The 12,609-nt window shown below is 35.8% G+C and overlaps 1 protein-coding gene across 1 annotated transcript; it reads left to right on the top strand.

Moving 5' to 3' along the window:
- The first annotated feature begins 10,686 nt into the window (after positions 1-10,686).
- Positions 10,687-12,300, top strand: LOC134005528 (ankyrin repeat and IBR domain-containing protein 1-like). Its single transcript, XM_062444451.1, has 4 exons — positions 10,687-11,101; positions 11,252-11,352; positions 11,576-11,728; positions 11,842-12,300. Exons 1-4 carry the CDS (start codon positions 10,687-10,689, stop codon positions 12,298-12,300), a joined length of 1,128 nt encoding a protein of 375 aa, XP_062300435.1.
- Positions 12,301-12,609: the final 309 nt, after the last annotated feature.

Raw genomic sequence — 12,609 nt, 5'->3', positions numbered from 1 at the left:
GTGGTGTTGTATCTGTCGGGGCAGCAGGTGGTGATGGGGATGGTGATTCTTCTACTTTTGGATCTGTGGATAGTTAGATATATGTTTCTATGATTCTTAATTCTTAATATTGAAATTACAGCTTTCCGTTCATATGTTTTCATAAACATATTGTTGATCCTACCTCTGTAGATATAACTCAGTAGATATGCAGTCCTGGACCTGTTGAACAGCAATTTTGAATTTGCTGTTAGTATAGAACAAAAATGTGCAACTTTCATTAAACACTTCTGTATAGATCATGTAAGAAATGTCAGATTTACTAAAATGGACTACATTAAACTCACTTGTATTGATTGCTGGATTTTTCATAAAGTTTTTCTTCAACCTAACCATTCAAAAAAAACAAAATCAATGTCAACAAATTTCCATTCAATTAATTTATCTTTCTATTGGTATGTTTGAATGTGTGCCATGTGTGGATGAGGTAAAAACACAGCTTACCTTTTTGACATCAGTGTCATTAAACTCGTACCAGGTTTTTTCCCCTTTGGGCAGGATGGTGGCTGTGTAATGGCCTCCTCTTATACTGCCAATGTGATTCACTGTTCCATAGAGTTCATACTTCTTTTCCTACAGTTAAGATCACAGTCAGGCAAATAAAAAGGTTTTAAAAGCAAATATAAGGCACATTATTCAGATATAAATCATACGTAAAAGTTACTTCTCCTTGCCTTTATCTGTAATGTACGTGGCACATCCACACAACAGTCTGACTTGACATGTGACATGGTGTTGTAGTCAAAGTCAAATCTTTTCAAGAGTAGAGTCAAAATTTGAGGAAATTTCACCATCTCACATTCCTAAAAACCACACGAAACATTAATAAACACTATATCCTTTGATCACAGTATTGTACTAACAAACAAATTATTAATTTGATTTCTATTTAAACTTTTGGCCTGCCTACAATTTGTGTTTAAAGTCAAACTCACTTTGCCTGCCCCTGTTTTCTTTTTACATTCTTTGCAATACACCATGTTCAATGATTTAGGCTGGAAAATGTTCTCAAATCCTGTTCCCTGTAAAAAACAACAACAACATAAACAAACGATAGACAAGTATTACATTCTCTTATCAAGTTCACATCACATAAAAATAAAAAACTAGAGCTCTGATCTTTAAATTCTGCTCACCACACTGTAGTTTTTATCCAGAGGATCTTTTGACAGCGACAGTGGAAGAGTCCAGAATGAATTTGTCTCTTCGTTGATACTGTGGCCTTCAGAGCATTTTATAGTGACTGTGAGCTCTCCTTTGAAAGCCTAAAAAATAAATAGACAGCATTATTTTACATTCAAATTTGTTCACCTGTAAATTATAATGTTTATTTTATAAGTGCTCACTTCAGAGGCTTGTTCGCTAATCTTGCATAAAATCATCTCCAGGCATTCAGCTGCATCACGCTGTTCATGAACTTTAAAAGAATACATTAAATTTAAGAAATTTATTCTGATTATTAATTTCATCAAAGCATTTCACTCAATTTACCACTGACATGTGACTTTCTTATGGATTGTGCCTTGATTATTATTTATTTATTTACCATTTTTAATCCTGAATGTGTCTGTAATACTTTTTGTTCCACATGTTGTTTTTTTCAACTCTTCAAAGATGTTTTTGAGCTGCAGATCTGTTTCAGATTTTGGATCCAACCTTAAGGGAGAGAGTAGTTTCTATGTGAATTTTATTTGTTCAGTTGTGTTAAACAATTTACTCTTTGTATTAACATGCTCACTGGTGAATATATATGAATGACCTTATAATACAGGCCAGCCCTCTCTCATGGCAGTTTGTGAAATTGTCACAAAATGTATCCCATTAATTTCTCTTTTTTTTTTTTTTTTTTTACTATAACCACTACATTACTCAACATTTAACCAAAAGGTTAAATCTTTGTTTGTATGTTTTTATTTTATTTACCAGTCCGGTAGGCAGACCTGAGGACCCACTGCTGGGAATTATTTTCCTCTATGCCAATTTTAACAATATCCTTAACATTTCTCATAACAAAAAACCCTAGATACACACACACACACAGAGAGAGAGAGAGAGAGAGAGAGAGAGAGAGAGAGAGAGAGAGAGAGAGAGAGAGAGAGAGAGAGAGAGAGAGAGAGAGAGAGAGAGAGAGGGAGAGAGAGAGAGAGAGAGAGAGAGAGAGAGAGAGAGAGAGAGAGAGAGAGAAAGAAATCCCTTAATAGAGGAAACATTCTATATTTCAGGAAAGATGATTTCATATTAAATAACATCCTCAGCCACATATTCTTGGAAATATACAATTAAATGAGCAATTTCCTATTTTACAATCACTCGCTATGAAACTTTTAGATAGTGGCATTCAGATTTGGGTAATTAAAAATAAATAGCAGATATAATAGTAAATATAAGTCTTTGTCTCCAAAGCCTCCAATGAGGCTCATAGGTAATGAAGCAAGTTTAATTAAAAACTAACACTTCACTTCTCAGAATCTAAGGCAAAATAATTCAAACCGATAGCCATAAATTATATTATTTTTATTATATTATATACAAATTTTAAGGATATCTTTAAAATCGACAATGAAGAAAATACTTGCCAGCAGAGCTCAACATACTGATATAATAAGGAAAAAAACAAGGACAAAATCTTGTCATGGTTAAATATGTAGTGATGTTGCAGAAATAGTAAATAGAAATAGAAAAAACTGTTTTTGAAAAACTGAACAACTGAAAACATGCTGGGGGCACAGAAGATACCTCAAATTGAAAGAGTTTTCATTTGTTTGAAAGTCATGTGTCATGAAAAAAAAGAATTTCTGTCCACAGGCTGCCAAAATTTTGTGATACTGAGTGGTTGGCTACACGCAGACACAAAACGAGAAAGAGATGGGTACATTGTGACAAAGAGGATCCCTTTAAGATAATTCTGTTTATATTTTAATTATTTCTCTAGTACTTTGCTACAAAGGGAAGCTGCTATTTCAGACCTGTTGTGGATCTCTGCTGTCATGAAGAGAACTTGTAGGACACTGTTGAGGTAACATGTGGCTCCCTGGTTGTACAGGCCATAATGACATCTCTGTGGTTGGGCTTGGAGATCTTAGGAAAAAAAATGTCATTAGACCATTTTCATTAATTTATAACAGTCTGAATTGAAGAATATTCATATTTGTTTAAGTAATGTCGTCTATAGCTCATTAAAGTGTTTTTGTAAAGACACATTGATTCTGTCTACATGGGTAAATATATCAAATTTTCCCACATTTAGTATTGTTGATATGCTTTGCCTCATTCTCAGATTTTTACCTCAAATAAGTAGTACTTACATTATTGTCCATATATTCATATCAATCTATCTATCCCTCACCAATGTCACTGTGACCCATCTGTGTCTTCTCCTCATCATGAGTGCCCATTTTTACTTTTTTTCTTTTGTGTTCCACCTCATCTTGTTTGTCTACATCACTGGTGTTGTGCTGTTTTTCAGCTGCATTGTCTGTCAGACTTTCCAAATCGGTCACACGATGCTCTGTGGGTTTGAAGTGGAGGAAAAGTAATTTAGTTAGTAATCCATTAAGAAATAATCTGTTACTAATAAAGTATATCTTAAGTGATAGCACCTGTTACATATCCCTCACCAATGTCACTTTGACCCATCTCTGTCTTCTTTTCATCATCAGTTCCCATTTGTACATGATGTTCTTCATCTGGCAACTTCTCCACATCATGGTTTTCATGGTGTGGTGTGGCTTGTTTGCTTTTGAAAAAGTCTGTGGGTTTGATGAAATAATCTGTTCATTTTAACGTGATAGCTCAGGTGATAGCACCCGTTGTATTTCAGAGAGGTGATCATTACTTACCACACAAGTAAGACCACCAAGTAGCTAAAAAACCTGATGATAAACAAAAATACATTATTGACAATGAGTTGGAAACATATCTTGGTTGAATAACAATAATGATTAAAAGCCATTTAACTGATGGCAGTGGTAAATAAGGTAATTGCTCATTTTTTTTTGTGCTCGTTTTTGAGTGTAATTGTTTTAATTAGAAATTAATTTCTGTATTTCTGCTGTTTTATTTGTTTTGACAATGAGGGTCACTGCTTCTTGTTTACTGTACCTTTTTGTTTCTTGTTCTCTTCTTTCACCAGAGGTTCCACCTCCGAGGGGCGTTTTCTTGAATCTCCTCCTGAGGATAATATTTTTTTTAAAGACAGAACTGATCCAGACTTCACTCCTTACAAAATTGATCAGACTTTTAGAGTGTAGGCGTCTAAAGGTTGATGTACATTTGGACACATTTGGGGATAATGAAATTAAATCATTTGAACAGTTATCGACACAATGTGGTCTCCCCAATTCGCATTTATTTAGATTTTTCCAAGTGAGAAGTTATATTTTTGATGTTCTAAAAAAGAGATCCATTGAAAATATAAAATCTTGCTTTTATTTTCGTTTTTCAACATGGAATGCAATCTCTCTCTCTCTCCCTCTCTCACTCACCTTTGTTTTTTGTTGTTTTTTTTACTTAATAAGTGTCTGAATTACCTTTTTGTTTCTTCTTCTCAGCTTTTGGTGGAGACTCCAGCTTAGAGGGTCGTTGGCTGGAGCTGCTCATCTTTCCTCCTGAATCTTCTCCTGAGGACAAAATGTTATTTTGTTATATTTAAAGACTTTTATTACGTCTTCCAAATTATTATCTGACTGTGCTTCACATCTCCAGCTGTGGTTTTTATGTCATGATCTCTCTTTCTGACTGATACACAGACTATTTGTTACAAGATCAAACACACATCTCTTGCTCAAGACCCTGTAGCCTATTATGATGGAGTATTTTGTTATTTGTGAGATAAAAGTACATTAAGTACATACATAACGCTCATGCAGCAGGATGCTCCTCCAATACCCCCCTTCCCCTTTTGTTTTAAAAGTACTACTTTATTCCTGTAATATTATGATATGAATATTATTCCTCATGTGCTTAATATTACGACTTTATAGTAATTTTACGAGCTTTTAATGCAATGCTGGACTGTCTAAGTAATGGTTACACTGAGATTATAAAATATAATTATACTATACTATTCAAAGCCACTCCTGCTTTTATGACATGCAGTCTAGTCCAAGAGATGGCGCCATCTATGTATATTAGTTTATACCGGTTTCAGTTCTATAACTGCAAGAAACATTGATAGTCTCTGAAACTTAATTGTCTTTTTCGATTTAAAGTCAATTAGTCAAACCAAAGCAAAAATGGTCCTGTAGATAATTTGTGTCATATTTGGATGGACTGGAATTTGAGATTTTATTTGTAATCTTATTTCTGTGCTCCTTTTATTCTCCGATATAAGAGATTATTTTGTCAAATACAAAAGCTGTTCCCAAATCTTATTTTATCACAAAATTTCTCCCTGTTGATTTTAGAGTTTATTTTGTATGTATAATCACATTATAAATTATTATCTTTAACCTTTTGAAACCCACTGCTGCTCTCCGTCTCTTTAAATTCACATGCAGTGAACTAAACTAAGCAACAATGATAATGTTTTGTCAGCATTTGCTGAGTGAACTTCTCGGTATTAGTCGCAAAAGTACTCAACCACACGCAATAATACTTTAAATAACCGAGTTCAATAACACTGAATTTAATACGTGTTTCAAATGAATAGGCACAACAAAAATACTTTTTAGATGATTCGTCACAGCACTGCGTATTTGTTTTGCAAATTATTTTGTAAAACAGTTCTCACTAATAATAGAGAACAACATAATAAATATCTGCAGTTCAAAACAAATGACTGAAAGGAATTAAAAACATTGTCTAAAAACCGGCCGGAGAAAAATCTGGTAATACTTACAGGCAGCCGGCCATCACATAATGAAACCAGAAATGGTCAGAGGATGTGGATTACTCTTATTGTCTCCGACCCTTTATGCGCTGTTAGATTAGCCAATTAGATAGATTAGTTGTACCCTAAGGGATATTACGGAAGCTTTATTTTAAGAACCCACCTGCAAGGCCATATTTGAACTATAAAAAATTGTACTTCTGTACTAAATGAGATACCATCTGTTCAGCACTGCAGATCATTTAGATTTTTTTTATTCCAAAGACTTCCGGAAAAATGTTAGACTGATCTGTAAATCAATTAAAAGCTATAGAACTTCACATAACTGAAATCATCATTTAGCACTAATGTCCACCTTATTGTCAACGGATGGTACATTTTCCTGGAAGATATAACATAAAACAATAGGTAAAGCACAGGTGTAACTAATACAATTAATTATGGAATTTAATTTAGCTCTTACAGTTTCAATGTCACTGTATTGTAAATACAGCTGTTTTACAAGAAAGAGTAGGCCTACTTGCAAGAAAAGTGGCACAAAAGGTCGCAACGTCAGTCGCCCAAAAATTACATATAGTTACGTTTGAGTGACAAATGGCCAAACTAATTAGGCTACTTCCCGGAGCAGTTTACAGTTTAGATGATACAAGTTTATCGTCTCTGAGAGGCTGTAACCCAACAGGGAACTTTGCAGCAAGAGATCACTCTTCGTTTCCCTGTTTCACATATCCAATTGAGGTGGGGGGTTTTGTGTTAATTGTAAATTAAGCATGTAAATGCAACATTATACTCACTGTACAGGCACGTACAGATGCAGAAAAGTCTGTACTTGCACTTAGAAAACACATCATGTGATAACACATGATTAAACATCCGCTGTTTTCCGTGACAGATCAATCACAGATTGCACCAAACGGACTCATCAGTCTCTAATCAAAAGCCATAACCACACTGAACACTGCACTAGGCTAAATAACACCGCAATTAAGGCATTATAGACAACTCAATACTCACAATATTCTTATTTATTTTTATTAAGTGCAACATCTACTGCTGCTACACAAGTGCAATACAAGCAGCATCTGGCTGAATACGTATGGCAATAAGTACCGTGTATGTATGTTTGAATTTACGAACTATGTGTGATTTTAATTTTACTTTTACTTTGTAGACGTCTTTCCATTTGAGCTCCACTCAGGCAGTACAGCAGAAATTTCGTTGTATACCCGTACAATGGCAATACACAGTGTATTGCCATGTGTATTATACACTATTCTATTCTATATATGATTATAGGACAGGAATAAGGACAGATGACAATAAAGCATTTCCGTTTCATCCACCCGTCTTTAAAATAAGTCATGTGATTCGCTGTGATGTATACGTAAACACTGATTAAATGCAGCCCTGTTTTAGTTTCCGTTTTATCAGGATCGCTTGTAGCAGACACATCACTGCATTTACAATTTCAACTTTGGCTCCTCACGCAACAGGCTCAGTGGCAAAATGAGTATCCAGCTGAGTGTAATCGGACCCAAAGGACAGGAAGTGATCGTCGATCTGTGCGACAATGAAGAACAGATGAAGACTGTCACTGTCCAGCACCTGAAAAAGAAAATTGTTGAAGAACTAAGTATACAAGGTACGTTAATTAGAGTCCAGTAAAGGGGCCCATACATTTTAAAAATGTAGGAAAAGGAACACCGTGGATTAAACAGCGCTGAGGCACACAAACACACACACACACACACACACACAAACACACACACACACACACACACACACACACACACACACACACATACATACACACACACACAGAGAGAGATGAGAGAGTGAGAGACACACACACACACACACACACACACACACACACACATACATACACACACACACAGAGAGAGATGAGAGAGTGAGAGACACACACACACACACACACACACACACACACACACACACACACACACACACACACAAATTAAAAACTATGAACTGAAAACCGTGTGTGGAATTCTGGGAATTCATCAATTAAGCACTTTTTTTTTTTTAAATATATATATATATAATTGTTATATATACTGTATATATATATTTCACGTGAAATGTATGAGGGAAGGTGAAAAGGGCAGCCCTGTGACTGACAATGAGGGTGCCTTAGACCAGATTAAATATAGTCTTGTATTACAATGGAAGTCAATTGTTTGTTTTTTTCATTATTATAATTTCACTGAACTTCTGGTCTATGGCATGTTATCAACTTCATCTGCCAATCAGTGGACTTCCTTTACATGTACACTAGTCCCTTTGACAGCCTCTGTCATGTTTGTATTAAGTGCAGCTATTCTCAGTATGAGACTTCTGATCATCTTTAAGGATCCAAGATCCAACGTATATTTTTTATCTTTTGCTTAGGTGATGACATCCGGATGGTCTTTAGCACTGAGGCACTGGAGGAAACCTGCCTGGTGTCATCCTATGGGATTCGACATATGTCCACCATTCATACACTGCTGAAACTGCCCGGAGGCCTCTGACTGGGACAAGACGCAGAAGAAGAAAAAATCTGCTTCTACGCTCTTTACTCATTGCTTAGTCTTATCTGACTGCTATCGGACATGAACTTAGCTTCATGGCAGTTACTTGTGTTATCCTCTCCTTACTAGACTTTTACTTGTGTAGCTTTAAGATGTTGCTTTGAATAAAAGAGTCAGCTAAATGAAAATTAGAACAAAAAAAGGAACACTGTCACAATTAATATGATGTCATTAAAAAAGAAAGAAAATGTGTTGTAATGTTAACCTTTACTTATGTTCTCTATGCTTTATGAATAAAAAAAAATAAAGAAAATAATAATTATTAACTATTTTGAGTATGTCCCACCAGGCGTATCTAACTCACACAGCACAACATAACAATTTAAAACAAAAGATGCTGACACCAACATCTTCACTATGAAGTACAGAGGAAGTGGATGGTTTAGTGGACGCATTCTAGGCAGGAATGCTGCACCTAATTTTGAGTAAAAGTCTGTGAAATAATTATGAGAATAAGTTAGGGTCCACTACAAGTGGTGATGTGTGCAATAAAACAATTTGATAAATGAAGATGATTCACATTTATTGAGTTAATTTTATCCATTCTCTTTAAGTAGCCTATCTTGTTTTTATGTTCTGTGGTAAATTCCAGTTGCTTTATACACACACACACACACACACACACACACACACACACACACACACACACACACACACACACACACACACACACACACACACACTCATACATGTAAAATATTATTTAAATTAGTCTTTGACTATGTTCAGGCCAAACTTACTTGCAGACCCCTGTTGTATTATATTATAAAAAATATAAATTATTATATTTTATTTTTTAGTTCATGTAGACCTACTGTAGTCTATACATGTTTCAATATTTAATTTACAAAAAATGCTTTCGTACAGGTTGGCAAATGTGCCTTCGAGCTGGCAGAGGCTCATAACTGCAGGCACCTGGACTAAGGAATTGAGCAGTGTCAGGTGCTGGCTGGTTAGATTGTTTCCTGAAAAGGCATCCAAGCCTTTTCCTGAGACAGACACAAGCCATGAGCTTAGCTAGGGCAACAAGCTTTAATAAAACGAATGTTTCCAAGTTTTTCACCAATCTGGCAGAGGTAATACAAAAACACAATTTCACTGCCAAGGATATCTGGAATAAGGATAAGACAGGGGTCACCACTGTCCAGAATCCAGAGAAGGTGTAAGTCTAATACTGGGCCTCCCTCCATTGCCTCCATTGTGCCTGCTGCTGCATCACCTTCCACCCTGCCACCATGCCTGCAGCTGAAACATCTTCCTTGGTCCTTGATGAATTTTGGTGAGGCCATTCCCAAAAGCAGTAATGTGATTTTACTTTGAGATACAGTGGGTTGATATTACTTTTTTCAGTGTTACAGTTGCCCCCAAACACTCTGACTTCCTGCATTAAATATAATATTATAGTCTTGTCCTTATTCATGAAAATATATTAACTGTATTATTAATTAATGCACATTTACATGTCTCTTACATTAAAAGATGACTGGTGTATTTCTAAAAATGTGTGAGCTAAGAAGGTGAACATTTTAGTAACAATTTTAGTTCATAGTGGTGAATATTTTCAATCACAAAGTAATCACCTTTCAGTGAACCTGGGGCCATGGGGAAGTTATTTTAGTGCTTATACATAGACTAACGGCAATATTAAAGAATTTACTATTTGCTGTAATGGAAATCATGCATCTTTAAGCTACTTTGTTGTTGTACAAAATATCACATTCATATGTGATATATGATTTTAGTTCTAATAGCCTACATTTATGTTAAACTTAGACATGTGTGGAGGAAACTTACTTTTAACTTTTTTTTTAAATGCAGAAGCAAAACTATGTGATTTGACATTTACTGACAGCTGCTTGTGTATGCAGTTTTCAAATGATGTGTTAAAATAGGTAATGTGTTTTAAAAAATCACATGATGTATAATCTAACTTCCACTGTTTTGGAACACTGTACGTGACTGTAACCCAAGTATAACATTAAATGTACATGCTTAATTTACAGTCTCTCAAAAAACTGTCCTGACTTGCAGTTGGACATGTGACTCAGTTAAAGGCAAGAAACAGTTGGGATTGTAAATGCAGCGATGCTCATCAAATGTGTGTAATCTGGTACAAGTCATCCACACACATCCATCACATGACTTCTCAGAAAGAGAAGTGGATGAAACTGAAACTTTATTGTCCTCTGTCCTCACTCTGTGGGACAATATCTGTAACTCAAGATGGGCTCATGCCTGTCATGCCTGTCATGCCAGACAACTCCTACTCAACTACAGAGCTATTCCACATCTGAGGAAGAGGAGAATGAGAAGGAAATAGACAATGTGGTGGATAGGGAGAATGTGGAGGAAAAGGAAAACGTGAAGGAAAATGAGAATGTAGGGGAACAGTATGTGGAGGGACTGGAGTATGTGGAGGAACAGGAGAATGTGGAAGGACAGGAGAGTGTGGAAGGACAGGAGTATGTCAAGGTACAGGAGAATGTCGGGGTACAGGATTACGTGGAGGAACAGGAGAATGTGGAGGGACAGGAGTACGTGGAGGAACAGGAGAATGTGGAGGGACAGGAGAATGAAAAGTGTTATGACCCTGAAGACTCCACATTTACATTTGTTGATCGGGAGGATGAAATGGATTGTAAGTACTCATGAGATGATTATTTATACATTTCCTAAGCAGAGATCTGTGACAATCTGTGATTTACTGTTATGAGCTACTGACAAAGTTCTGAGACAATCAGTCCACAAATATCAAGACGCAACATATTTTCTTGTGTGTGTTTCATAGTTTTGTATATTGGCTACAAGTCTCGCAGAGCTCTGATGTCCTGTGGTCATTCTGTCACTCCGATGTCTCTCACTAACTGGTGTCGCTACCTTTTGGATCAGGTTGGTAAATGTTGTTAATTATGGTTGATGACCTTCATCGTGAAATTCAAATGAGTTTTCTGTGACAAATCTTCTCAGTACAATGGATGATTTTCTCACCTATTATAGAACATACTTAGTTTTCTATACAGCATACAGGTACAGAAAACATATTGATTAAAATGTATGTTTTTTTGCACACATGAAGGTTTTCCTTTGACTGATTTTCTTTTTAATACCCAAGCATGAGCACAGATTTGTGTGTGGTCAACCTAACTGTGATGCTGTATGGCCATACAAGGAAGTTCGTAAAATGGCTCTTCTGACCCCTGAAGAAATGAAGGAGTTTGAAAAGAAAACGTTCATCAATTGCAAGGATATCTTTGATGTAAAATCAGTAAGTATTTTAATACGCAATTTAACTTGTTTCTTTGATTTGCTGTCATTAAAAAATTGTCATACATTTAAAAAAATATTCTTACTTTCTTTTTATATAACACAACTTAACAGTGTCCTGGCTGCAAGTATCGTGTGGTGAGAACTGACCTGAATGATCTGAGTGTCCACTGCTCAGTGTGCACAACTGAGAAAAAGAAAGTCTACAGATTCTGCTGGCAGTGTTTGAGGGAATGGAAAGGTCCAGCTCCACGATCAGATCGCTGTGATAATGATGACTGTGTCATTCAACCACTTGAAACACTTACAAAGTGTTCAGAGATCATCTTTGAGGATGTGGTGGGGGTCACTGGATGTCCCTCCATTCGTGCCTGTCCCACCTGTGGCCTACTGTTGGAGCATAACAGAAAAAAATGTAAAAACATCGTCTGTCACAGGTGTAAGGTGGAGTTTTGTTTTGTTTGTTTGAAGGTCAGTAAAGAGTGTTCAAATATAACAGGTTCATATTTCAAGACATGCTCTGATGGTGTCGCCCCTAGACAAACTTCTATACCTGTGTGGCAGAGGAAATAATCTCAACAACACCAACAACACAACACTGTGGTCTCTGACAACTATGCACAGTTGTGTGTGTTTTGTTTTTTTAATGTTTCTTTTTTTGAAAGAGAAAGAGAGAAAATTTAAACATAAGCCATCATCATCATCATCATAACGGCTGTTTGTTTGAAAGTAAGGCCCCAAATGATGAAGCTATAAAAAGTATAATATATTGTAAATCTTAAGCTTTTAGCAACTCAGAAATTGTACATGTATTATTGGTGAAAAGGGTATTTATTGTCTATATCACACTATTGTTTCAAAGACTTACTAAACAGTTTATCA

Source organism: Scomber scombrus, chromosome 23 (genome assembly GCF_963691925.1).
Source record: "Scomber scombrus chromosome 23, fScoSco1.1, whole genome shotgun sequence".
Classification (NCBI taxonomy): domain Eukaryota; kingdom Metazoa; phylum Chordata; class Actinopteri; order Scombriformes; family Scombridae; genus Scomber; species Scomber scombrus.
The sequence above is the reverse complement of the archived record's forward strand: the minus strand, read 5'-3'. Positions and strand labels throughout refer to the sequence as shown.

Excerpts from the sequence above, each read along its gene's own strand:
- LOC134005528 (XM_062444451.1), top strand. The coding sequence starts at position 10,687 with ATGGGCTCATGCCTGTCATGCCTGTCATGCCAGACAACTCCTACTCAA. Across the intron at positions 11,102-11,251 it reads TCGGGAGGATGAAATGGATT|TTTTGTATATTGGCTACAAG; the intron begins GTAAGTACTCAT and ends TGTGTTTCATAG. Across the intron at positions 11,353-11,575 it reads GTCGCTACCTTTTGGATCAG|CATGAGCACAGATTTGTGTG; the intron begins GTTGGTAAATGT and ends TTAATACCCAAG.